Source organism: Hippopotamus amphibius, chromosome 1, assembly GCF_030028045.1.
Source record: "Hippopotamus amphibius kiboko isolate mHipAmp2 chromosome 1, mHipAmp2.hap2, whole genome shotgun sequence".
NCBI lineage: Eukaryota > Metazoa > Chordata > Mammalia > Artiodactyla > Hippopotamidae > Hippopotamus > Hippopotamus amphibius.
This window is the reverse complement of record NC_080186.1, coordinates 233,396,546-233,424,512: the sequence shown is the minus strand read 5'-3', so window position 1 is coordinate 233,424,512 and position 27,967 is coordinate 233,396,546. Positions and strand designations below refer to the sequence as shown.

The 27,967-nt window shown below is 37.3% G+C and overlaps 2 protein-coding genes across 4 annotated transcripts in view; one reads left to right on the top strand and one right to left on the bottom strand.

The window, feature by feature from the left end:
* DHX29 (DExH-box helicase 29) overlaps window positions 1–12,802 on the bottom strand; it is a 46,725-nt gene extending 33,923 nt beyond the window's left edge. The window contains exons 1-6 of one of the 2 annotated variants that reach the window (XM_057743423.1): window positions 12,235–12,802; window positions 5,183–5,256; window positions 3,891–4,004; window positions 2,842–2,971; window positions 1,998–2,143; window positions 362–487 (exon numbers count right to left, since the gene is read on the bottom strand). In XM_057743423.1, the coding sequence (XP_057599406.1) occupies window positions 362–487; window positions 1,998–2,143; window positions 2,842–2,971; window positions 3,891–4,004; window positions 5,183–5,256; window positions 12,235–12,415 (771 nt within the window). In that variant the 5' untranslated portion in view covers window positions 12,416–12,802. Of the gene's footprint in view, window positions 1–361; window positions 509–1,997; window positions 2,144–2,841; window positions 2,972–3,890; window positions 4,005–5,182; window positions 5,257–12,234 lie in introns of those variants that run through there. The other variant, XM_057743432.1, reaches the window with a different exon arrangement.
* MTREX (Mtr4 exosome RNA helicase) overlaps window positions 12,690–27,967 on the top strand; it is a 117,587-nt gene continuing 102,309 nt past the window's right edge. The window contains exons 1-5 of one of the 2 annotated variants that reach the window (XM_057743441.1): window positions 12,690–13,009; window positions 19,485–19,622; window positions 20,938–21,004; window positions 25,219–25,281; window positions 26,186–26,298. In XM_057743441.1, coding sequence (XP_057599424.1) covers window positions 12,876–13,009; window positions 19,485–19,622; window positions 20,938–21,004; window positions 25,219–25,281; window positions 26,186–26,298 — 515 coding nt within the window. In that variant the 5' untranslated portion in view covers window positions 12,690–12,875. The remainder of the gene's footprint in view (window positions 13,010–19,484; window positions 19,623–20,937; window positions 21,005–25,218; window positions 25,282–26,185; window positions 26,299–27,967) is intronic. The other variant, XR_009054849.1, reaches the window with a different exon arrangement.

Below are 27,967 nucleotides of genomic sequence, written 5' to 3'. Positions count from 1 at the left end.
CACTTAACCTAATATTTTTAGTTTATCTTATGATATGCAGATTTTCTCTGTCCAGGCAATGGGTTTCCTTTACAAAGGAAGGTACTTTTTAAAATTATTCAAATAATTTAGCATACTCCTTACACATAGCAATCATTTAAAAATACTTGGTGATTATCTCTTTAAACATGGAAGAATGTAATTAACATATATTGAGCAGTTATTTTATGTCATGTTTTCCCCTGTTATTTTACTTAATCCTCACATAAACCCCTAGAGGTAACTATTTCCTCAATTTACAAATGAAGAAACTAAGTCTTAGAAAAGTTAAATATTTTGCTAGGAATATCCAGCTAGAAGCCCAATACGAACTTCTACTTACAGGGTCAAACTTTTCCTCTTCTAAACTTTTAGACGTCTCACTCTTTTCTTCTTCACTTTGTTGTTCAGCATATCGCAAAATCCATTCTTTCATATTTACTTCCAAATTTTTTTCTTCCTTTTTTGGCTAGAAAGAAAAAACAAATATCTGAAAAATCAAAATTAGAAAAAGGTGTCAAAACTATCATCAAGTGTCACTGCTTTTATAATTTCTTTACACTCAGAAACAGTAGACACATAAGCCTCAAAAATCACAGTCTTCACTGTTCAGTGAAGGACAAATGAATGGAACTCATAATCTGAAAAATACATTTACATAAAGAGGCAAAAAAATGAAGGAACTGTTAAAAACTAGTGTGTCCTTAAAAACAGTGGTTTTGTGTGGATGATGTTTCCATAGATTTTTGTTTTATTTTTAAGCTTTATTGAGGTATAACTGATACATTAAAAATTGCACATATATAATTCACATATTATTATGATTACATTAATTAATTTACTATATACATATATATACACACATACACACACTCATCATTTTGATGAGTTTGGACATATGCATACACCCATGATATCATCACTACAAGGAAGGTACTAAACATATCCATCACTTCCAAAAATTTTTGTGTGTTCTTTTGCGTGTGTAATGGTGCAGGGCGAGGGGTGGTTGTGGTAAGAATACTTAACATGAGATCTAGCCTCTTAACATATTTTAAAGTGCACAATACTGTACGGTTAATTATAGGCACTATGTTGCACAGCAGATGTCTAGAACTTATTCATCTTGCATAACTGGAATTTTATAACCATTAAGCAACATTTCTCCATCTGCCCCTCCTCCCTTTAGCCCCTGGGAACTACCATTCTGTTCTCTGTTTCTAGGAATATGACTATATTAGGTACCTCATATAAGTTACATCATGCAGCATTTGTCTTTCTGTGACTGGCTAATTTAACTTAGCGTAATGTTCTTTAGGTTCACTCACGTTCACAGATGTTTTATGACATGCAGAGTATTTAAGTGTAATGTCCTAATGAAGTACACCTTTCAGCATTAATGCCTTTCTGTAATCCCCTTCCACACAGATTTTGAATTGGCCACATGACTTGCTTCAACCAATGGGACATTAGCAAGAGTGATACAAGCAGAGGCTTGATAAAAATTTGTACACTGGGGCTTACTATCTTGAGATACTTGCTCTTGGAAGCCATATGTCAAGTAAGAAGTCTGACCACCCTAATTTCACCACATAAGAGGAAACCTAAGCTAGTCATGTGGAGAGAGAAATGCCTTGCTAGCTCCCAGCTGAGGCACTAGTCATGTGAGTAAAGAAACCATTTTGGATGTTCCAGTCTGGGGAGACACCTCATGGAACAGAAGAACTGCCTAGCTGAGCCCAGTCCAGACTGCAAACTCATAAGAAATAAAGTGTTGATTTAAGTCACTACATTTTTGGGTGGTTTGTTATGTAGCAATAGATAACTGACACCGACAGTGACAGAAGAGTTTGGCAAACCTATTGGACATTTTCAGGAAGTAAAAACATTACTGCAACCTAATATTTATACTCTTATGAACTGTTACATGTGCTTCATTCTGATTTTATACAACTTTGAAAGTTTAATTCTTAAGTTACCTTAATCTTAGGGTCTTCTTCCTGTTTTTTGGTTTTAGGCTGCAATGGAGGTGAAATAGTGGCTTGCATTTGAGGAGACTGGAATTTGGGCCTACTTTTAGGTTGTTGCTCTTCAAATTCCTGACTGAATCCTTCAGGAAGTGCATCTTAAGAGAAATTGGGATGATACATAAAACACACAAATATTTATTAAACACACACATAAACCCTGTCTAGACAAAGAGCACCTAATTTTCTTCTACCGCTTATCTCCTAGGAATAGAAATCCTATGATGAACCTCATCTTATTATCAAACTAGTGGGAACACTCTCTAGATGGTAACCAGCCCACCTCTATTTGGCCATTTATTTCACCCTCAGCGTGCTAGACTCCTAAATTTTTATAAGAAAATCTTAACCCTCCTCTCTCTTTGGTTGCCTGTCAGAGCATGTGACAGTAACCTTAATCAGTCATAGAAGCAATTTGCATTCCAGGTTCTTGCCAAAGATTACAACCTTGACCCTCTGCTTAATTAAATATTATTTATTCAAAGCCAGACAGCCCTAATTTCTAAACCAAAACCAGGATACACAGCCTGACAGGTTACAGAAAGGCAAACTTTGAGAATTTGCTGTATTATGTGCACTGTAAAATGGCTATCAACAACTGAAAGCAACACACACACAAATAATTTCTTCTTGCACAGACTACAACCTTTAAGAAGAATATACCAAAAAGACTAGAAAAGAGTAAGAACATTCTAAAAATAAAAAGATTCTAAGTACAAGTCAAAAGCTTGATACAAACTGAAATTATTTCAAAAGGTTTTATAAACTGAAAGATGTTTATGACAATACTGCTTACCATCTGAAAGGTTTAAGCAGAGCCAATCCAAGGCAGAATGAAGATCACCTCCATGTAAGAGTGTGTTAGTCATGGCATCTTCAATGTCCTTAGTCTTAAATGAAAATGCTTGTAAAGCCATGTATAAATCCTATGAAAGGGAAATGTAAAAAAGTCATTCTGTCAATTTTCTCTTTTCTCATTACTAAGTCTATTCTTCCATTCATTTTAAACCTGAAACTGACACGAATTATAACTTCAAGGATATCTTTTTTTCTTTTCTTTTTTTCCAGTTAGAAGAGTTAAATGTGCTCACTGCACTGAGAATTTGAGAACTACAGATAAATAAAAAAGGGCCAGGAGAAACTGCTCATATTCTCACTACCCAAAGATACTGTTTGCAATGTAGTATTTTTCCTTTCAGTCATTTTTCTGATTTTGTAAAAACAAATTTTACTTAACATTATAACATAAGCATCTTCCCAAATTATTAGACTGTTCATCACTTTTAATAGTTACAGGATATTCCACTGGGTAGACATATAATAATCTACTCTTCTATTGGGGACCACTTAAGATGTTTTCTTTCTTTTTTTTTTTTATTATAAGCAGTGCTTCAATGAACACGTTCATACATAAAGTTTTTTAATGTATTTTCTAAAGGATGATCGTTAGAGCTGGGCAGGACTGGGTTCAAATCCAGACTCTGCTTACTTTGCTACTTAGTATAATTAACAACCTCAGGCTGTAATTTATGTAATCTTTCCAAGCCTCAATTCCTTCATTTGATAAATGGGACAAAATACCTTCCAGGATTGGTGTGTCAGAGAAAATGTAAGCGAAGTGCCCACCACAAGTCCAACATAATTTGGGGAATGTAATTCAGTTTTCATATCACTATCTTAATTTGTGCCACCTGTATTTGGCACAATGCCTTCCTTATTCTTGCAGATGGAACTAATCTACATGAAATTTCAATGGAACTTGAAAAGTCATTTTATCTCACACGTGGGACTAACTTAAAAATGCTCCACTAAAAATAAATAACTTAGAAAAAGTTTGCAAGATACCTGTAATTTTTTGGCAGTAAGTCTTCCAGAAATCAATCCCTTGTCATTATTTTGCTTTTTATGCTCATTTATCACTCCAATAATTTTTTGCTCTAGTTTGTTATTAATTACCACCTGTTGAAACCAAAAAGGTCATATCAATTAAAAGATGAATTATTAAATAACATTTAATAATTAAATAATTAGAAGCAAATCACACAGTTTTCTATACTCCTGCCAACGAAGCCCAGAACTTCATATACTGGAATACCATTCACTGGCCCACATTCCTACCTTATATTTAAGAAAAAATGGAATATGGAAAAAGCAACAACATGTGGCAAGACAAAAATCCTTTTATAAAGCCTCTTGAAGCCATATGTCTCAAGACATTGTCCTTGGATCACCCTTAGATTGCCACCACAAAGACAGATTCCTACGCCCTATCCTAAACATACTGAATCAGAATCCTTGGGGATGGAACCCAGAAACCTGTCTTAATGTAAACCAGCCCAAGCATACTGCCTGAAAGAATGGATGCTACCTTAAAAAGAGGGCAAATCAAGTAAAAGTAAAAACTTATATAAATTATAATAATTAGGTTACACAAATTATTTTGGCTTCCAGATATTGTTTTCTGTTTTTTCCTACTGGCCATTTTATCTCCTGCTGTTTCCATATATTTAACCTAAGATTACACAACCATCTACCCTCAAAAATACCCTCCTTTGATCACATCTTTACTGAATGCTCACTATGAGCAACGCACAAAAACACACTTCAGGAATTCAGTCTCGCACAGGAAACATATAAAAAGGTAAACGGTAACCCAGCATGTCATTATTTTAAAAGATGTAACAAGTATTGATGGAACCACCAGCAGAATAACCTGGTGAGTTATGACGGACTTCATAGAGGTGACAAATGGAGAAGGGGAAACATAGCAGTCTAGGCAGGGAGCCCATGGACAAAAGCCTGGAGTCATAAAATCACATGGGATTTGGGGGAACAATGGGATGTGAACTAAAATTTTAAGTGGAGAAGAGTAATGGAGAGGAGGCTGGAAAGGTATACTAAGTCAGACCTGAAAGGACGTGTATGCTATACTTAGAAGTTTGGACCTTATCCAGCTCTTCCTTAATTTCTTGCAGGCTCTCAACAGATGTATATGATTTACTTTTATTTAGCAGAGATGAGCAATTATTGTACTGTTTACAAAAATGTAAAACACCCCATCATTTGCTTACATTTAAGAGTATATCTTTTTTTTTTTAAGGTAACCTTTCTTGAAATGACTCAACTTTGGTACTCACTTTCAAAATAGATTTATCCAGATTTGCAGGGCCACCAGAATCATTTGCAGAATTAAAACTATAAATTTTCGGACCTGTATATAACAGACAATGAACAGTCAAGGCAATTTAATGATTAATATCCATCACACAATTTTAATTTTCCTCTAAAGATCGCTGAATATTAAGTATTTGATTTCAGCTCTTTCTTTTCCACTTTACCAGATAACTCAATTTAGAAGTCAGCAATACTGCAGCTAAATTTGCAAAAACATTTTACCACTTAGCACTCTCTAGGTTAACTAGTTTCTCACAGAGTGCAAATGCTTGGCACTTACCTAAAGTAAGACCTCTAAGAGGATATTTGAGTCCTGGCAGAGAAGATGGGTAATTTTGAAGAGAAAGCACTCCTGCTAAGGCAAAAAGGAGGTGGGAGTTCCTATCATTCTCTCCTACTGGTTGAGGTTGCTATGTTAGTTTCCAAGGCTGCTTTACAAACCTGTGAGAGAAACATTCTCTCACAATGCTGGAGGCTAGAAGTCCAAAATCAAGGTGTCAGGACCATACTCCTTCTGAAGGCTCTAAACAAGACTCTCTTCTTGCTTCTTCCGGCTTCTGGTGACCCCAGGCGTTGCTTGCCTTGTCCGCCCCCTTCTTAAAAAGGGATTTTCTCACAGCCTTATTCCCTCTGTGTCCAAATCTCCCTCTCCTTTCTCTGGACGCTGTCATTGGATTTAGGACTCTCCCTAAATCCACGCTGATTTCATCTCAAGATACTTAACTAATGACGTGCAAAGACCTTTTTTCCCAATAAGATCACATGCTAAGGTTCCAGGTGGACATGAGCTTTTGGGGGACACTACTCAACCCACTACAGTTGCCAAGCCTGTTCCAGTCAACAGAAATGCTCTATATTATCACTCTTCTAACAATGAATAACTAGGAAGGAATCAATTTTATTTTCAAACTTTGGTCTCATGATCTCCTTACTCTCTTAAAAATTACTGAAGATCCCAAATACTTTTTTGTTTATGTGGGTTATAATATTGATATTTCCCTGTAAATTAAAAGGGAAAATTTTAAAAATTCATTAATTCATTAAAAATAAGCCTACTACATGTTAATATAAATAATACTTTTATGAAAAATAACTGTTTTCCAAATCAAAAAAATTGTTTTCTACTTTTGCAACTCTCTTGATGTCTGACTTCTGCATTCAATCTTCTGTAATACCACACATCATGTGGTCACTGCACACTAGAGAGAAAACAAGCACGAAAATGCCTAATAACATTTTAGAATTATCATGTATATAGTTTGATCTCATTAAGCCTCTGCTAGAAATGTCTCAAAAATTCCCCAGGATTCCCTGAGCACACTTTGAGAACCACTGCTATATAAAAATAATCCTAGAATCGTACAAAACCTAGTTACTATGCTTTTATAAACCTTAAAATAAGGATTTTTTTCACTTTGAGAAACCTAAACATTTAAGAGTTGCTTATTATAATTTTAAAGTCAAGGATTTTAGTCTCTGTGGACTTACACTGGGTTGTTCATTTTAAGATGCTAGTTAATAGAATTAAACAATTAAAAGGAAAACCAAAGTTTTTGAGAATAACTACTTACGTTTGAGTAGTCTGAACTAGGAACACTAGTGGTTCCCTGAATTACTTCTGTACTGTAGTTAACGAGGTACCCAGAGCTAACCTAGAATATGTTAAAAGATAATAACAATTCTAGTATAGTAAGGTTTTCCTCATCTTTTAGTCTTAGTCTTTACTTTAATCCTGGTAACCTTGCTCATAAACTCACGTCAGTGGTCATAAAGGAGAGTATGTATCAGTAGCCTTTAACCATTTCTGGGGGTCTTACCAGTTGTAGTAAATTCATTCACAAATTCAGCACACTAATCAGAGTTTTAGAGGTCCCTAAACCCATGGAAGGGCCCCAGTTATAACCCTTTCTGAAAAGGTTCAGATGGATGAATGTTTCATTACCAAGACAACACTGAGAAACAGTTCAGGTGGGTGTGTTACTGACAGAAGTAAGATTATAAATTCGTAGCTTCTTTTTGGTTTTGTTTTTTGTTTTGGCTAGGCTTCACGGCTTGCAGGATCTTAGTTCCCCAACCAGGAACTGAACCTGGGCCCCAGCAGTGAAAGCACAGAGTTCTAACCATTGGACTGCCAGGCAATTCCTGACTGATTGTTTTTTAAATTAGTAAATTGAAGACTGCAGTCAGCTCTCATTTGTCTGCTCCAACCATTCCACCTAAAACATCTAACAACATCACTCCCTTGAGGTCAGCTTATACTGCAAACTTCTAGAGGGCAAATAAAAGAAGATTTAAGTCCCCAGAATATCAGGAGGGGAATGAACACCCATACTGCTGTGCATTCACTGGGTGTCAACCAGGGTGTCCAGAAATGGTATGTTTTCATTTTATTCGAGACTCTGAGGAACTGAAACAATAATGAGATCTTGCTAGAGATATCACCAATTAAATCAAACAAACTAGTAAGACCCTTTCATTTTCAAATTCTTCCTAAAACATGTTCATGTAAGATTTTTAATCAGCATGAATGAAAACTCCAAAATTTGAAATGCATTTTAAAACAATTTGACAGAAATCTTTCTAAACTGTATTTATACTTTCTGCCATAATACCTACTACAATAAGCAAAATTCAAAGTTTTTCAAGATCATTACTTATTACGAGTATCTATTACTTGCTGAGAGGCTTGCAGAGGCTACCCAATTCCGAGACAGCTCTAATTTTCTATTTGGTAATTCTTTGGTCTCCTCTCCTGTCAGCTGCCAACTTCCAGAACGTCAACCTAATAGCTCCCCACTCCCAAATTCTAATGTTACCTAGGAAAAAGTGATGGCACCAGAAGAAAACAGGTTCTGAAACTTGAAAATGAGTAACCCTATTTTCAAATACAATTCTAAGTCAATAGGCCATGGGAAAAAAAATGGTCCCCATTCTTTTCCCAAGTAATGTGCATAAGATGTATGACAGCTACCTTTCTTGCTACTTAGAGACTCTTCTCCACATGTTTTGGTTTTGTTTTAGATGAAGGGAGTTATTGGAAATATGACTGGAAATAAGGAAGTTAGTGTGCAGTATGTATCTCTAAGGCAAAAGCACTAAGGATTTCAAATTTATAATGACTTTATAGAACAATGGAACATATGTAACTAGCTCTCAAAAATATTTATTACATTAAAGTTGAAGCACAGAAAAACTAAGTGATTTCCCCAAGATGACTCAGCGAGAAAACAGATGCATCAGCAAGAATCAATTTCTTGTTGCCCAATCCTCTTTCTTTTAGAATATATTCCTTTTATATGGTATAGCATTTTACATCACACAGTAGTTATAACGACACACTATCACTGAAACATTCACTTCAAGGTGGGGTGACAGGTGCACTGAGGCACTCTGGCTCCCTCCCTTCTGACCAACAGTACACATCTGCAAGGGGATCCAAACCAGCTAAGAGATTCAGTCAGGAATAAATAAGACCCAAACTTGTCCTCGCGGAGCTCATATTCTGGTGGAGTGATGAAGCAACTAATCACTCACGCAAGCTATGAAGGGGAAGTACAGTGTATCTGGAGAATAAATTAGAGTTAGCTGATAAGCAGTCAGGGTCTGTGAGGAAGTTCATACTGCCAAAACTACCTGACTAATCCTTGCTAAGGTCTCTTCCCTATTTAATACCAACACCAGGTCCCTCTCTCACTCCAGCCATACAGACTTTCTTCTTGCCTTCCTGCATCATGCCAAGCTTGTTCCCATCTCAGGGCCGCTGCCCTGTTCCCTAAGCCTCAAACCTTCTGTCTCCAGACCTAAGAGCTGGTTGCTTCAAATCATCTCAGCAGGTTTCCTCAGAAAAGCCATCTCTGTTCTAACCGAAAACAGATCCCACCACCCAATTTATTCTTTACCAAGTCACTGTTTTCTGACTTTCATGGCACTTTTTCTATTTTATTTTGGTGACCCTAAAAATATTTATAATGGCTTTTATGAGTTTATTCATGACATCAGCACCCTAGTCTTACTTCCCTCTTAAGATTTAAAGTCTCAACCAGGTTTAAGAATTTTCACAAACACAAGCCTTATGGTTGTAAGCACCATCCACCAGCCCCCGATAATGTAGGCCCCTTGAAAGCAATGATCTCGGTCTGTTTTGTTCTTCTGGTACCCTCAGTACCTAAAATCTTGCCTGGCACATAGGAGCTCTTCAAGAATTATTTGATAAACAGAAGAAATGAAAAAATAGGAGTGGAAGAACACCCAGGATTGTGCCAAGAACCATTTTGTGGCACCAGTTATTTTCCACCTCTAGATGAGAGTCCAATATTGAGAAAGTATGCTATGTACAATCCTTCACATTGTTTGAAAAGACAGAGAGAGAGAGAAGTGGAGTAATACAATTACATTTACATTAGGAACAACAAAGCGTTCAGAGACGATTTTTTCTGTGTACTCTTCCACTTTTTTCTTCCAAGTAGGCCTATTATATATAATACAAAAATATTCAGACAGAAAAAAAGGAAACAAAATCATGTGGCAATCTTATTGCAACATTTTATTTACACTGCTATCTATATATTGATTTATGGTTATAAAAAATTCCCTACAAATTTAGATAACCTCTCATTTTCTCTCTCTCTTGATATCTTGGTCTTAATAATCCCTCTGAAATCTTGTCACTTATCCAAGAAATTTTCTGGATGACTATATTCAGAGTATTTGAGTAGATACTGAGGGGTATTAATACATACCCATGAAACTGTTGTTACCTCCTGAAATTTTACAGGCTAGATAAAATGTATAACTACTCACATAGGCAAGATCTAAATATCAAAAAAAAAATGATTCAAACAAGAATGATACACGAGCTGTGGGGACAGAAGAATTCAAAAAGCAGTTGATATCTGAGGTGGGTGTTACAGGATTCTGGTAGATAGTGTTAGGTATAGACGGCATTCCAATAAGAGAAAACGACAAGAATAAACAGGAGGAGGCAGAAGTCAACAGCTACATTTGGAGCAGTGAAAATACACCAGTTTTGCTATAGCTGAATATAGGAACTAGTAAAAAGGGTAGAAAGGGCATCTTAGATATGAACTGAATGGTTTGTACTTTATCACAATGTCAGTGAAGATGCTGTAGAAAAAACTGGGAAGTGATATGGTCAAAGCAATCTGATGCTTTATGCAGGACAAACTGGAGGAGGAAAAAGGAGCATAGCTAGGGAGAACCATTAGAAGGCTGTGTTGGCATTCCAGAAATTCATGAGTGCTTAAACTGAGGTATGAACCGTAGAAATCAAAAGTAAAAAGGGCATACATGGAAGAGAAATAAGCAAAGACTGCACAGAGCTTGACAAGACTGGATGTGAAGAAGAAAGGAAGACATAAAAAATAACTACTGACAATGGATAAAGAGGGATATGGAAAAACAGAAACAAAGAAGTCACAGGAGAAGCTAGTCTGGGGGAGAGAACTGTAGTTCAGTGTTAGCCATGTTCTTAAATTTGACATGCTTGCAAAATAGGGCCAAAAGTCCAAGTAAATGTAAAAATGGCTGACTGGAGCTTGGAATAGAGACCAGGATTGGACATGCTTCTTGAGGAGTCATCTACAAAGAAAAAGACAGAAGTAATGGAAGTAGATGAATTCTCCTGAAAGGACTGTAGAGAGAGAATCATACTGTCACAGACTGACACCTTTGGTAATGGTCACATTTTGGGGTAGGGAGAATGGGAAGCCACAGAATACAACCAATGACTATTAGAAACTTCAAAGAATTCAGAGGAATATCAGGAAAAGACAGAGACATACAAAGAGGCTGATTCACAGAGCAAAAGTGCCAGATAGTCAAGGAAAAATTCTGCGTATCTGTAATCGCAGGCATAATAACTTTGTAGTTAAAATGTTACAATAAATTGCAGGGCAAAGAATTATTACTCACCTTCTAAGGGAAGGTTTGTTACCTGCCTACTTCTTCAGTCTCATCTTCCCTCCTCAGTCAATGCTTACATTTTGAGTATCTTAAAGGCCCATGCTCTTTCCTGACTCAAGACCTTTGCACAATAGTGTTCCTTACCTCCCCCAGGAATACTATTTCCCCCCATGCTGTATAGAGTTAATATCTATTCATCCTCCCGATACTGTCACTTTCTCAAAGAGACCATCCATTACGCCTTCTTTTCCTAAGTAAAAATCAAATTAGGCGGTTAAATACTCTTTCTTCGTTTCTCTGTGGCACTTATCGGTTCGTGTGACTACTTCATGGTCGTGTCCACCATCAGACTGGCAAGCTCCAAGAGACGTGATGCGTCTATTTCGCTCTTCCCAACCCTAACTTCACGCCAGTTACACAGTAGGTTTTCCATACATATTTGTTGGGCTTATATTTCAGTAAAAACTGCAAGCAAAGAAGCTAAGCAGAACAAAGTAGCGCATAACTATCCACCTTCTGAAATCAGCTGTAACAGTGGCCTGCTGCTTTGCAGCCAGAACCTGCAATCTCCAAGTTATCAAACCAAACTGCACAGTAAGCAAAAACGCACTGCTGCGGTAAAGACAGCTGATCTTTACATCAGGTTACACGCATGTTCGGTGTGTAAGTGCTGAAACTCTTACTAAGTACTGATGTTTCCGTAACACGTGGAAACGCTACATCGTGGCTGAAAATGGTTCGAGAAGCAGAGAGAATATGGGTCTGGCTCTAGGAGGTTCCTAACTCCCCACAGCACTCGCTGCATTCGCCTCGCTAGTTCAGGTGATGGCTCGGGACCGATCCCCGCTGGAACGGGAGCTAATGCGAATTTCTTTTTTGTTCTCAGGATATGAGGTGGAAGTTAGGAGGCGGCCGCCACCGTCGGGGCTCTGGAGGCCCAGACAGCTTCCACTGATCTAACACAAGGCTCCCCGATAGGGAGCCAGCGGCTCCGGGGATGACAGAAAGACCGAGGGTCGGCCCAGGTTGAAGCCTGCTCCCTCGAGACTGGCAGTAGCGGCTCGGGAGGAGGCCGGGGCCCGAGCGCTCGTACCTTGCTTGACGCGGGGCTCCCTGGCGCTGGCGGCGGCAGCGGGGGGCGGCCGGGCCACCGGCTTCTTGTTTGGGGCCTCCCCGGCAGCTGCGGCCTCGGCGGACTTGGCTCTGGAAGCAGACACAGCGGCCCGGACCGCCGCGGCCCCCGGCGCCTTGTGTTTCTTGTTCTTGCCGCCCATGCTGCAGCTGTGGCAGAGAATTCCTGCCTCGCGGCGTCCCGGAGCCACTCCCGCGCGGCCTGCAAGGGTTCTTCACATTCCCCCCGTCCCCCGCCGCCACCGTGCGTCCTCCATCCGGGCTTCTCGAGCCTGGACGGCCGCTGCTCCGCAATTGGTCCGACTCACCAAGGTCCCGCCTCCTCTCCGCCCGACTAGGTGTCTGCGGCGTGCCGGGAACCTTCGCCTCGCTCCCTCCGTAGCCACCGAGCGGCCCATCCGACAGTGGTGGGGAAAGGAAAGCTCGGATGAGAAAAAGGGAGCAGGAAACAAGTCTCGGGGGGCGGGGGACGTGGAGGGCCCTGTATGACTCGACTAATTTTGTCTCCCACGGGCCCCTGTTGAGGCTTCCCTTGGCGTCACTGTTGGTGCGGTCGCGGAGCATTGTGGGTGGGAGGGAGATTCGGCCTCGCAGCTCCGAAACATGGCGGACGCTTTTGGGGATGAGCTCTTCAGCGTGTTTGAGGATGACTCGACCACTGCGCCCGGAGCCAAAAAAGACAAGGAGAAGGAGAAGGGGAAATGGAAGGGGCCGCCGGGGTCTGCGGAAAAGGCCGGGTAAGGAAGATGTCCCAGACGTCTTTTTTTCTCTCTGTCTCTTCGGGGCTGAGGGAAGGAAAGCCGACTCTCTTTTGAAGACCACGAGAAGTGGCGTGTACATTAGCGGCGTGGGGAAGTGAAGGGGGTTGGAAAGAATGTTGAGGGAGGAAGCATTTCGGTTTGGGGAAGCTGGGTCCTGGCGTTCCCCGGTGGCCGCGGGCAGCGTGGGCTTTTGCCGCCGCAGTTCCCTGACTTCTGCGTAAGGCCTGCCTCTGCCTTGCCTGCGCCCTGGGGTCGTGAGGGCAGGTCCGCCGTCTCAGCTTCCGTAGCACCAGCGCAGGGCTGGGCTCAGAGCCTCTAACACACGAAACGAATCACTGGTTGAGTATGGGGTTAAGAATCTTAGGAAGTGTGACTTCCATTGCCGTAGAGGGGAAAGGGCAAACAGGAGCAGGAGAAAGGAGAGAAATTCAGTCTCCAAGCTGTGGTTTTCTTGCCCATAATGAGGTGATAGCGCCAACCACTAGCGGTTTTGTGCGGATGAAATGAGATAGTATGTGTATAAGCGCCTAACAGTGCTTAGCACTTAATAGATTCTCAAAAACTGGCTTTCTTTGATTTTATTAAGAAAATTTTTAAAAATTACTGGTCCCTGAAACTTGAAGTAGAGTAAGAGGATTCATTAGTAATGAACAAAATTTACTCTTGACGTTGGGGGAAGATACCCAATAGATGGGTGAGTTAAATTAGACATGATTTTGCTCTCAGGGAATTTTTATTTGCGGTGAAGAGGTGGTGCAGATAGGTATTCTAAAGACATAGTAGGAGATTGAAATACAATAAGCTGTACATACGGTTAAGTGCTGTAAAAGTTCAGGAAAGAGGTACCTGTTCGTGACGCCTAGAGAGCCTTACATGCAAAAAGCTATTCTTTGTTGAGGAAATGATTCCTTATTGATGCTGAGAATTTGTTTTGTTTTGTGGCACAAATCGGGCTAGAGGGAGTGTTTGCTTAGGGACTACAAGATTTAAGGCTGAGAATATAAATTGGTTTTAGGTTATGAAGGGCCTTGAATAGCAAGCAGGTGAGTTTTGATTTCATTTTTAAAACTCAGGTGAACATGTGTTTTTTTCCTAACTTGGTGATTGGATAGGCAGAGTGATAGTTTAGAAAAATTAATTTGGTAGAGGTTGTCAATGTATTGAAAGAGGAAAGACACTGATAGTAAAAGTAAATTAAAAAGTATTTCAGTAATCTAATTATGAGATTATAAGAACCTCAACTCAGGAGGTGACAGAAGGAAGGAAAAGGAAAGATAAAATGTTGTGATGGAAAAAATTGACGGGCCTTATTTAAGGAGGACGATGGAAAGGGGGTCAAAGAGATATTTTGAATTTGGATATCAGGAGGAAGAAAAATAGGGAAACTCATAGGAGATTTTGATTTCGAAATTAATTTGGTTTGAGACAAAATGAAGGGATGATAGTATATCCATATTGAAGTATCCATTGGGCAATTTTAATCTAGCTTTGGAGAAATACCAGAACTGTAGCTATATATTAGGATGTTATTTGAACTGGTACTGTTTGAAGTGGAGATTCCTGTGGGAAAGTATAGTTTTCCCACACATGACATAGTCATTAGAGGGATAGCAGAACAATCAGGAGTGTGAAATGTTACATATAAGAGTGAAACAAAGGAGAAAAATAGTCCTCCTCTCTCATTGAGTTAGAGTATAGTAGTTTTTGAGAACTTTTCAGGGAAAATGAGAAAAGAGGACAGATTCTTTTTATTTTTTTCCAAACAGGAGTAATTAATAATTTCTGTAGTTTGAATGGGCAACTATGATATTATGAAAATGATACATGTATAATTTTCTGCTCTAGTAAATACTTCACTTCAAACTTACTGGGATAAAATTCACTTTGCAGTGTATTAGGGGTAAGCTGCTTCCACAGCCTTCCAAATTGAAAATTTATAGGATATGAAAACAATTTATATTTTAATTTTATTAAGAAATATATGAATGTTGGAGAAAGGAAATACGTAAGAAAATATAGAACACGGTTAACTTAAGGGACTTTGCATATTACCAACATTTCTAGCTGGGCCTAGACTTCCAGGTATATTAGGGGGAAAATCCAATTTGCCTCATTGCAACTATCATACTATCATAATTATTCGAATCATAGTCAATATATGTATAGCATGATTTCCATCTCATTTGTATAACACAGAAGGGCAAATCATGGAACTTTAGAGGATCTTGTCTTTTGTGTTGATATTTAATACTCTAGACCAAATGGGTGCTTTTTTTTTTTCTTTTAATTTTTTTATTCATTGGTTTGGTTGTGCTGGGTCTTAGTTGTGGCAGGCAGCCTCCTTAGTTGCAGCTAGCTGGCTCCTCAATTGTGGCATGCAAACTCTTAGTTGTAGCATGCATGTGGGATCTAGTTCCCTGACCAGCGATCAAATCCAGGCCCCCTGCATTGGGAGCGCAGTATTAACTACTGTGATACCAGAGAAATCCCCAAGTGGGTGCTTTTTAAAAAAACTTTTTATTATGAGACTTGTCTAGAGAGAGAGAGTAATATGAAGAACTCCATGTACGCATAACTCAGCTTCAGTAATATTAAGTCATGGTCAGTCTATTCCCATACCACTTTTTTTGTAAATCAAATGTTATTATTTGTTATTTCTCCTTAAATATTTCACTATGCATCTCTAGTTGATAATGATTTTCTTTTTCAACTTAACTGTCATGCCATTGTTATACCTAACAAAATCTACAATAATTCCTTGATGTCATTGAATAGTCAATCTAGAGTGAGATTTCCCTAGTTGTCTCGAAGGTATTTTTTGGTAGTTGGTTTATTTGAATCAGTATCCAGGCAAAGCCCATACACCATTTTGGTTGTTATATCTCTTAAGTCTTTTATTTTACAACAGTCTCTTTTTTCCTTACGCAACTGATTTCTTTTGGAGGGGTGGATGAGAGGAGAAATTAGCTCATTTGTCCTGTATAGTTTACCACATCCTGAATTTGCTTTCTTATGCTGTCATTTAACTAGCTTCTTTATCTTCAGGTATTTACTGTAAACTGTCCTTATATCTAGAGCTGAACTATCCAGTGTATAGTAGTCCCCCCAACCTTATCTGAGGTGGATAGGTTCCAAGAGTCCCAATGGATGCCTGAAACCTTGGACAGTACCAAACCCTATATGTAGTATGTTTTTTTCCTATACATACATACCTATGAAAGCATTATTTATAAATTAGGCACAGTAAGAGATTAACAACTAGTAATAAAATGAAATAATTATATCAATACATAAGTTGAGAACTTTTACCTCTTCACTTAAAGTAAGCACTTGATGGCTTCTCTTTGGCATATCCAAATTGCCAGCATCGCTACTCTTGCACTTTAGGCCATTATTAAGTAAAATAAGGGTTACTGAAACATAAGCACTGTCATACCACAACAGTGATCTGAAAACTTAGCCACTAAGTGACTAATGGGCTGGATACTGTGGCAAGCTAATGATCATGTCTTAGGCAGGATGGAGCAGGAATGTGCAAGATTTCATTATGCTACTCAACAAGGCATCCAGTTTAAAAGTTATGAATTATTTACCCCTAGAATTTTCCGTGTAATATTTTTGGACCTCATTTGACCTTTGGGTAACTGAAACCTTGGAAAGTGAAAACACAGATAAGGGGCTTATGTAATTACCACCTACCTGTAGCTATTGAGCACTTAAATGTAGCTGATTAGAATTAAGATGTGCTATGAATGTAAAATATACACTGTATTTTGAAGACGATATAAAAAATGTCAAATACTTCATTTTTATCTTTATATACTGAAATTATATTTTCCCTACTTTGGGTTAAATGAAATATATATTGGTTAAAATTGGTTTCTTTTTAAACTATTTTAATATGGTTATTAGAAATTTAAAGTTACAGAGGTACTTGCGTGTGTGTATCTTAGCACTGATGGCGAGACTTGATTAGATTCAGATTCTTGATTAGATTCAGATTCGCTTGTTTAGATAAGAATGCAGTTGAATACTGAGTTGAATACACTATTAAAGAATAACGGATCTCTTCTGAAGAAAAGTATTCTACAATGAATTTAGGTTTTTAGCTTCTCAAAGGTATAGAAACTATGTTTCTTTGTTTTATAGTTGTTACCAACTCCTGGTTGGTTTAATTACAATGGTTTGGTTGATGCTTACTAATTCAGACAGAATAATAAAATGTTAGACTTTAGAGGGATCATAATTATCATTCAAATGTCTTCTTTTACTGAGGGCCAAGGATATTGATGGCTTGTCCAAAGGAGCTTCATGTAGGTAATATGGGACAATTATGAATACCTATTCTGCTAAATCCGGAGTGAGGGGAATTACATATTTCAGGTTTTGCCAAGCATCGAAGAATAAACTTCAATATGGAAAGGTCATTCAGTCATATAGATCAATACTACTATTTGTTGACTCTTTTTCCAAAAATTTTTTCTAAGATAAAACATATAAAGAAAAGTATGAAAGTCATGGGACAAATTTTCATGAAGTGGACACACCAGCGTAACCCCCATTCAGGACAAAAAATAGAACATTGCAGAAATCCCTCCTTTTTCCCCCCACCTGGTAACCACATGTTAGTTTTTTTCTGTTTGTAAATATAATGTAAATAGGGTCATACAGAATATGTTCTTTTGTGTCTGGCTTTTGCTCAACATTGTTTGTAAACTTCTTGACCATGGCTCTGGCAGTACTTTTCAAAGTATGATTGCGTTTTGGTGTGGGATCAGAGGAATATTCCCAATTATCTGAAAAGTCTGCTCTTTTTCAACTATATGAGACTGGATTTTTCTTCATATACTTCAGCCAAAAACTGTATCACAATAAGTTGAATGTAAAAATAGATGAGAGTTCAGCTGCATTCTGTTAAGCCAGACTTGCAAAAATATAAAACAATGCCATTCTTCTCATTAAACTTTTTTTTGGAAAATACTTACTTTTGGGCTTCCCTGGTGGCCCCAGTGGTTAAGAATCCACCTGCCAGTGCAGGGGACATGGGTTCAGTCCCTGGTCTGGGAAGATCCCACATGCATGGAGCAACTAAGCCCATGTGCCACAACTGCTGAGCCTGCGCTCTGGAGCCCATGAGCCAGAACTCTTGAGCCCATGTGCCACAACTACTGAAGACCACGTGCCTAGAGCCTGTGCTCCCCAGCAAGAGAAGCCACTGCAATGAGAAGTCCGTGTATGTAGCCCTCGTTTGCCATAACTAGAGAAAGCCCGCAGACAGCGAGACTCAACATAGCCAATAAATAAGTAAATTTATTTAAAAAAAAAAAGAAAATACTTATTTTCTATCAAAATGTTATGTATAGTAACTTCCAATAGTTACTGCCATTTTTAAATGAATAAGTTTAAATTTTTCTCAGTTTTAATATTTAATATGATAAATATCAATAGATATGACTACGTAAACAAAATTCCTTGGAATCCTCAATAACTTTTAGACCAGAAAAGGATTCCAAGATCAAAAATTTGAGAGCCTCTGATCTAGTATAGTCTACTTTAATTTCCATTTTCATGGTAATTAATGGTTCTTGAGCTTTTCATATGCTTTTTGGTCATTTGGATATCCTCTTTGTAAAGTTCCTGTTCTACTCTTTTGCTCATTTTTTTGTTGGGTTATCTTTTTTTTTTTTTTTTTTTAATTTGTAGTCTTCACTTCCAGTATTTTAGATATATATGACTTTTGTCAGTTATATGTGTGTTTTCTCCCACGTTGTCTTTCCTCTTTACTCTCTTAGTGGTACCTTTTGATTTATAGAAACTCTTAGTTTCAGTGCAGTCCAATTTATCAAACTTACTTTCTGGTTAATAATTTTATGTCCTGTTTAATAAAATATAAAGATAACTTTCTCATTTTATCTTCCAGAGGCTTTGTTGTTTTTGCCTTTAACATTTAGATCAACTATCCATATTGATTTTTGTCTATAATGAACACAGGGATCAGATTGGATTCCCCTATGGATATCTAATCCACTAAGCACTGTTTATTGTCACTACTTTTGACCAGTAAATCCAACCACATAAAAAATTTTCTCCCAAGTAGTAATATTATGCTGCCAGAAAGCATTAAATGTTTGTTGAAAGTGCTCATGGAAACGTCTAACAGTATTTTACAGTTTTTAAGAATATTATGTTAGTAATAGTTATGTTAATGTGAATTGCAAAATATTTTTAAAACAGAATTTCTAAGAAAATATAAAATGAAAGAGGAGTATTGTTCAGTTTTATTAGTTAAAATTAGAGTCTTTTCGGCTTTAACCAGATTTGATTTGTAGCATCTGTTTATGTGACTTTTTTTGTTAATAGTGTATATTATACATGAGATAATATTTTACAGAATCACCTTTAAAGTAAGAAGTGCTTTTGCAGAATTCGTTCAAAACTGTTTACTTTACAGAAAACGTTTTGATGGTAAATTACAATCTGAGTCAACTAATACTGGAAAAAACAAGAGAGATGCAGACTTCGAGGGCACAGATGAACCCATTTTTGGAAAGAAGCCCAGGGTAGAAGAGTCAATAACTGAAGACTTAAGGTATTATTTCCATTGTCATAAATGTTAGTAACTCTTAAGTTGGGTGGTTGCCTGAAGTTTTGAAAATTGCTTATATGTTGTTATTTTATGACAGTATTTGTTGAATTAGAGAAATTAAGATATATGTTTTTTATATATTCATATAAACATATAACTGTAGAACATTAAGTTTGGAGAAATGGAAAACAATATAGAAAAGAAAAGCCTTTAAGACTTTTGAATCCAATTTTAAGAAAGAATCTTGAAGCCTGATTTTTTTAAAAAGAAGAAATGCCATTTCATTTATTCATTAATATCTTAAGAAGAGGATCATTGAAAGAGTGGAATAAAAGGAAAGAATGAAAGTGATGAAATGGAACGAAATACTTGAGAAGGAGAATTAGGAGGAATTAGATTTTCACTGTTGCACGTAGCTGTAGAGTGGCTGTGAATCTCAAGACTGCTATCAATGAGGGAGACCCATGGATATCTGTGGCTGAAGTAGTTGGTGTTTCTCTGATTTCAAAAGTTGGAACTTTCAAGAAATTGATGCCAGTTTCTCAGGTTGACCTGTTTCCTGTTGTAGGGATGATCATGGCTTTGCTTTTCCCTTCCTGTTTGCCACGTTCCAGCTGGGCACTGCGATGAAAAATTTACTCCTGTGGTGGCTTTTTTGTTTCTGTTTTCCTCTTTTTTTTGTTTTCTTTTTACCAGTTAGCTGTTGTTGTAGCTAGCAAAAGTAGGTACTGTAAATAGTAGTAGATTTGCCACTGAAGTACTTAAAATGCAGTTTGTCCAAGCTAGTGGAATAGGTTACAAAATAATACTGATAATTTAAAATCATCATTGCTTATTGTAGTAACCCTTGGGTTTTATCCAAAGTGTGGTTATTGATTTAAAGTAAAAATCAAAAGTACAGTCAATAAGAGAATAATGAATCTAGTGCAGAAATATATCTATTTTTCTTCAAATTTATCCATAGTCATGTCCCTTTAGAGTCTAAACAGAGAACCTAGATGAGTGTAACTTAGAATTTTGATGAGAATAGGGAACACTTCTATAAATTATAGCAACATCTGTATTAGGCTAGTTTATTTTATACTCCCTATCATGGGTTGGTTTTTATAAGCCGCTTTGTGTTTTGAAGTAGTGATAATGCTTTGTAGAGGTACTTTTTATTCAAAATAGTTGCTGTAACTAAACTGACATAATTCTTTGAATAATCCAGTTGGAGTCTGTTTGTTTTATATTTGTAATTAAAGATGCTAACTTACCATTTTGAATTGTCAATAATTTATTTTAATGTGATTTTAACAATTTTTTTTTTTTTTTTAAGTTTGTCAGACTTGATGCCCAGAGTCAAGGTACAATCAGTTGAAACTGTTGAAGGGTGTACACATGAGGTAAGCACAGTGTATGCTAAGTTGGTGTTATAAGTGGGATTTTGCTTTCGACTATCTAATCTGGTGATCGACAAGCCGTTTAGCCTTAAGGGCCTCAAAAACAGTAAGTAGTTTCTGTGTGGTGTACATAGTCTAGTGGAAGGATCTGGAGCTTTATATTCAAACCTGAGTTCAGACACTGACCCAGCGCTTTTCCTAACTACAGTCTTGGATAAATTTCTTAACCTCTTTGACAATGGTTTTCTAATTCGTAAATTTAGAATAATGGTATTGACATCATGCGGTGGTTGTGAAGATTATGTAAGAAAATTAGGTAAAATACCCAGCACAGAGTAGGTTTTTTTCGTTTGTTTTATTTTGGTTTTTGTTTTTTGGAGTAGGTGTTTAGTACATGTTCACTCCCATGCTCCTAAAGTCAAGTAACAGTGACATTTTGCAGGTCCTGTGCTTTTTCCACGTCTTGCTCTGATGACTGATGTATTGCAGTTTCATTGTTCTGCCACAAGATGGTGGTTACTGATAGCTTGTAGTAATCCTTTATCAGTGAGAGTTTATAAACATAAGGGACATAAGGAAACTAGTTCTTTCTATTAAGCCCTTCTGCCTTTACTATGTAACCTTATACGTTATTACTGCAGTTAATTGGGGAATCGTATTAAAAGTCTTTATTGAATAAGCAGAATAATTCCAAATTAACAAAAATTGCTTTTGATGTAGATTTGGAACGTTAGTTTTTTGGGTTTTTTTTTAATAGGGGTCATATCTTTTATTTTATTTTTGGCTGTGTTGGGTTTTCTTTGCTGTGCACAGGTTTTCTCTAGTTGTGGCAAGCGGGGGCTACTCTTTGCTGCAGTGCGAGGGCTTCTCTTGTTGTGGAGCACAGCTCTAGGCACTTAGGGCTTCAGTAGTTGCAGTACGAGGGCTCAGTAGTTGTGGTGGGTGGGGCACGGGCTTAGTTGCTCTGTGGCATGTGGGATCTTCCCGGACCAGGGATCAAACCCATGTCTTCTGCATTGGCAGGCAGGTTCTTAACCACTGCACCACCAGGGAAGTCCCAGAACCTTATGTTTTTAAACACCCGTTTTTCTACTTGAAATTTCCTTATGTTCCTTTAGAATAGCACTTAGCTTGGTGGGTATAGTATCTATTAGATCATTCATTTAAAACTTACATCAGACCCTGTTTGATGCTGTGGTCTGAAAAAGATGGAAAAAAAACCCTCAAACGCAAATTTTGCTTCCAAGAGGTCAGAGTTTCATTCTTTCTGTCCTCCTTCATGATTATTCTCAACCCCTCCATTCTGTTATCTCCTCTCACTGTTTTAGCAGGTAACCTTACCTTTACTTTATCTAGAGATTTGAAGATACCAAGTTGGAGTCACATCCACTCAAAGGAAAAGGCACTGTGTTGTTTAGGCTGAGGAGAGTTGCTCTGCCAGTGTTCTTGGTTGTATCTTGTCCTGTCTCAGCAGAGACTTGGATCATTCTGTTTTCCCTTGACTGTTTCTGGTGTCTCCTTTTCTCTATTTTCTCTTTCTTATCAGCATATGAATATTCAAAAGCTTCTCTTTTGTTCTGTGTTGCTTTTTAGCCACTGTGTTGTTTTTCTTCTTCCCCATTGTAGTCATTCATTCAGTACATATCTTTTGGGCGCCAGGTACGTTTTATTATTCACTGAAGGTAAGGAGATAAACAAAAAGAAGATATGGTCCCTTTCTTTTCAGAGTTGTTAGAGTGCTCTGCTAAATTTCCTAGCCTTCCAGTCATCTTTTAATCTGCTATAGCTGAATTTCTTCTTTCTGCGTGTCTTTCAAACTGCTCTGGCAAAAATCGCCAATAACTAATTTCTAAGTCTAACTCTTTTTTTTTTTTTTTGCACGCGAGCAGAGAAAAGTTTATTGCAGGGCCATGCAAGGAGAAAGGGTGGCTTGTGCCCCCCAAACCCTAAACTCCCCAAAGGCTTTTTTTTTTTCAAACTTATTTATTTATTGGCTGCGTTGGGTCCTCATTGCTGCATGTGGGCTTTCTCTAGTTGTGGCGAGCAGGGGCTACTCTTCATTGTGGTGCGTGGGTTTCTCATTGCGGTAGCTTCTCTTGTTGCTGAGCAAGGGCTCTAGGCTTGTGGGCTTCAGTAGTTGTGGCACATGGGCTTAGTTGCTCCGTGGTATGTGGGATCTTCCAGGACCAGGGATCGAACCCATGTCCCTCACTGGCAGTTGGATTCTTAACCACTGTGCCACCAGGAAAGTCCCTCCCAGAAGATTTCAGCAAAACATTTTTAAAGGCAAGGTGAGGGAGGGGCATGGTTGGTTGTTGCAAACTTATTGGTGTTGGAATCCTTTGTTCTTGCAGCTGTCCACATAGGTCAGTTCCCTTTTCCAGTTTCTAGAAGTCAGCCACATCCCCTGGCTCATGGTCACGTCATTCTGATCTTGCCTTCTGTCATCACATCTTCTTTTCTCTTTTTTATTTATTTATTTATTTATTTATTGGCTGAGTTGGGTCTTTGTTGCTGCACATGGGCTTTCTCTAGTTGTAGTGAGCGGGGACTCCTCATTGTGGTGGCTTTTCTTGTTGTGGATCATGGGCTCTAGGCATGTGGGCTTCAGTAGTTGTGGTGTGTGGGCTCAACAGTTGTGGCTCGCGGGCTCTAGAGCACAGGCTCAGTGGTCGTGGCACATAGGCTCAGTTGCTCCGAGGCATGTGGGATCTTCCCGGCCCAGGGCTCTAACCTGTGTCCCCTGTATTGGCAGGCGGATTCTTAACCACTGCGCCACCAAGGAAACCCCTATTTAACTGTTGATTATTCTGTTTTCTATTTTTCTGACTCAGTCTTTGTAGGTTTCTCTTCTGTCTGTTATATGTTGGTGTTACCCAGACTGTTTTCAGAAAATAAAAACAGAACTCTGATTCTCATACATGTGAAAACACAATTTGTTGTTGTTGCTGTTATTAAATCTCTGAGATGTTAAAATCTTAATTGTTTTGTGTTAGTGTTTTTTGTTCATGTCATAGCAAGTATCAGGAGAGATGTGAGGCCTAACCAGGTGTGGCCCCAAAGGTTGATCACACCTTGATGAGGATCACACCATGATTTAAGGTCTAGTCTCCAGATTTTCAGATTCAGAAACCTGATTTTATGAGTGCACCAGAGGTTGTGCTCTTTGGATAGAATCACTTTTATCATACTCATAGTATGGTATAACAAAAGAAGGACATTTCCATAAATTAATGGATAAGTAGTCCTCTTACTGTCAAACTACCTGGGAATCAGAAACTGATTGGAAGTTTCTTGGAGTCACAGTAAGGGGAATATATAGTCTTAAGGGAAAGACTGATGAGAAGTATTCCTGTCCCCCAGAAAGGTTCATTCACTAATAAAAACAACTCATAAATTAATTCTTTCATAATATGTGTTGGATAAACTACCAAATTCTACCGCTTTATAGACTCCATTCACATTTCTTCTAACACATTCATTATATTGGGTATTGTTCATGAAGTTTCAAAATTTATTGTTTCAATTATAGTCAGGTTCTAGTAATTCCTTTTTGAAATGCTACACACGTCATCTTGATTGAATTGCAAATTTACCAGCAATCTCTCAATATTTCTGAGACAGCTAATCTTATCTCATACTTGTTTGTTGAATTTTGCTCTTAGAAATTATTTCTAAGTTCTGTGTGTATCTTACTTTGCCCTTGCTGATTATTTATACACTAATTGGCTTAAGTCTTGGGTCTTTAGATATATTGTGAACTGCTCTCCAGATCTTAATCTTCACTGGAGGAAAATTAGTTTCCTGTTCCAGGAAATAATATCACTTTATTCCACATAGTTTTCTTTTATATAGTGGCATTCCTTTTTATGTCCATTCAGCTTTTTTGAGCATTCATGAATGTCAAGAAGTACATTAGATATAGAAAATACAGAGATAGCTGAGATAGGTCATAGACCTTAATAAACACAATTTCTTCTTAGGGAGATAGACTTAAATTCTTTTAATTACATTACTGTTAGATAAACACGAGTAGAAGTTTTTTGAATGTTGTAGCTTTTGCATTTTGCTTTGTTCTCAAAGGTGATTAATTTTACAGTGTCTAAGACTGTCAGAAACACTTTAGTTCATCGTCTTTATTTTTCACACTATCATTGATTATGGAGTAATGAATACATCAATTCTCGAATAGTAAAATTGATTTTTTTTAACATCAGGTTGCACTTCCTGCAGATGAAGATTATCTGCCACTTAAACCTCGAGTTGGAAAAGCTGCAAAGGTTTGTACTTTGGGCAGTACAATTTGTACAGTTTTGTGAGTCTGTTTTCCTAAAAATCTTAAAGATAAGCTTTTAAATGAGATTTTTATGCTTCCCAGTGTGTGTGTATATCTATGCATATGTATACACACTAAGAAGCTGCCACCTGAAGTCAGAGAGAACCAAATCAGTATGTAACCCTGTTGAAAACTAAGCATCATGTGATAACATTTTAAAAAATTAAAATAATTTTTAATCTTTTAAAAGAATGTAATGAAAAGTGCTAATCTTTCTCTAGAAAAATGCATATGTACAATAAGTTTTGCATATAGTTTCGGGAGTTTAACAAGCTTCTAATGAAACTTAAATTCTGATGCTGATATTAAATGAATTTTGAAACCGTGTAGACCATAAAAGAGTAATATAAATTTTCTAAGTCATTTTCTTTAAGTAAAAAAGGCAGTATGGTGGGGTAAACATGAACTCTGAAAGTCTAATAGATACATTTTTTTGCCTTTGCTAAGTGAACTTCATTGAGGACTTGACTTTTCAGAGCCTCAGAGTTCCCATCTGTGAAAGGAAATTCTATCTATGTGAGGGATTGCTGTGGGGATTAATATGTGGAAAATGTGTTGCACAGTGCCTGCCATAAAGCATGTTCTTGATAAGTGGTAATTATGTTGTAATTAATATAATATGTATGTAAGCATAATATGATGATTGAAAGATAGCAGAAATAACTTCTATGCTGCCTGATTAAAGTTTTGTTTTTTAATTCTTCCTAATTTTCTCTAGTGGGTAGCATATTTCCCAAATAGACTTATAAAGACATGCTCTCAGAATGTTTCTAGGGGTAGCATCTCTTGGTTTTAAGTGTGCTCTAATGTGGCTAAGTATCTTCATACAGATATTAATTTTTTTATAGGAATACCCATTCATCCTTGATGCTTTTCAAAGAGAAGCCATTCAGTGTGTTGATAATAATCAATCTGTTTTAGTATCTGCACATACATCAGCAGGAAAAACTGTATGCGCTGAGTGAGTAGCTTTCTTTTTAAATGGAATTTGGGCACTGTTAATATTTGCTTTATACATTTAGTTGCTCCTATGTTGGGTGCACAAGTGTTTACAAGTATTATATCCTCCTGTTGGACTGACCGCTTTATCATTATGTAATACCCTTTGTCTCTTGCTACAGTCTTAGTTTTAAAGTCTATTTTGTCTTGTATAAGTGTAGCTACCACAACTTTTTTTTGGTTTCCATTTGCATGGAATATCTTTTTCTGTCCCTTCACTTGCAGTCTGTGTGTCCTTACATGTGAAGTGAGTCTCCTATAGGCAGCATATAGCTTTATCTTGTTTTTTTATCCATTCAGCCACTCTGTCTTTTGATTGGAGAATTAGTCTATTTACATTTTATTATTGATAGGTGTGTACTTACTGCCATTTTGTTAATTGTTTTCTGGCTGCTTTGTAGTTTCTCTCTGTTCCTTTTTTTCTTCTCTTGCTTATTACTTCCTTTGTAGTTTTAAAATGAAATTTTAAAACGACTTTCTTATCGTACTCTTTAAAAGTTTAAACTTTTTCTATTTGACTTCTATAAGTAAATTTATACTTTTATCTTTATTTTCTTTCTTCTACTTACTTTGGGCTTCCATTACTCTTTTCCTAGTTTTTTAAAGGAGGAAAGGTGAGGTCACTTCAGACCTTCCATTTATTTTAATACAGATATTTAGTGCTGTAAATTTCCCTTCAGTCTTAAATATGTGTCATGATTCACTGATGCTTTGTTCATTTTTTGCATGTTTCATTTCAGGTCTTTTCTAATGTTCTATCTTCAGATTCATTAATCTTTGCTTCTGCATTATCTAATCTGTCCTTAATCCTATTCAGTGCATTTTACATCTCAGACATTGTAGTTTTCTTTGCTAGAAGTTCATTTGTGTGTGTGTGTGTGTGTGTGTTTTCTATGTGTGTACTTAACTTTCCTCCAGCTTCCTGAACATACAGAATACAGTTTAAAAATTTTAAATGTTCTTGTTGCTATTACTTTTGTCTGTGTTATTTCCTGATCTGTTTTATTTAATTGACTTTTCCCTTCGGTATAGGTCAGTATTTTCCTCCTGCTTTGCATACTGTTCTTATGGGATGCTTGGCTGTTTTTAATTTCATCACTGACTTTTGGCAGTTTAATTATGATGTGACTATTTAATTCTTATGTTTCTTATGCTTGAATTTGTAGTGCGTCTCAGATCATGGGTTTATTAGTTTAATCAGATTTGGAAAAATTTCAGCCAGTTTTTACTTCAAATAGTCCCCCTTCTAGCACTCTGAGGACTTCAGTTAAACTTATATCAGGTGACTTTTGTCTTTAAGTCTATTCATCTTTTTTTCTGCAATGTGTAATCTGCTTTTAATCCTACTCAATTTATTTCATCTTAGATTTAGATTTTTCTTATTGCTAGAAGTTTGGTTTGGGTCTTAAAATTTTTCATATTTCTTCTAAACATGCTATTTCTTGATTATATAGAATATAGTTATACTGTAGTAGTAACTTTTGATGTCCTTGTTTACTAATTCTGTTTTCTGTCTCATTTTTGGATGCCTTTTTATTTATTTATTTTTACTCATTATAGGAGAACCAGGCTTGCTGGTTCTTTGCTTACCTGATTGTTTTGTTTTATTTTGTTTATTTATTTATTTATTT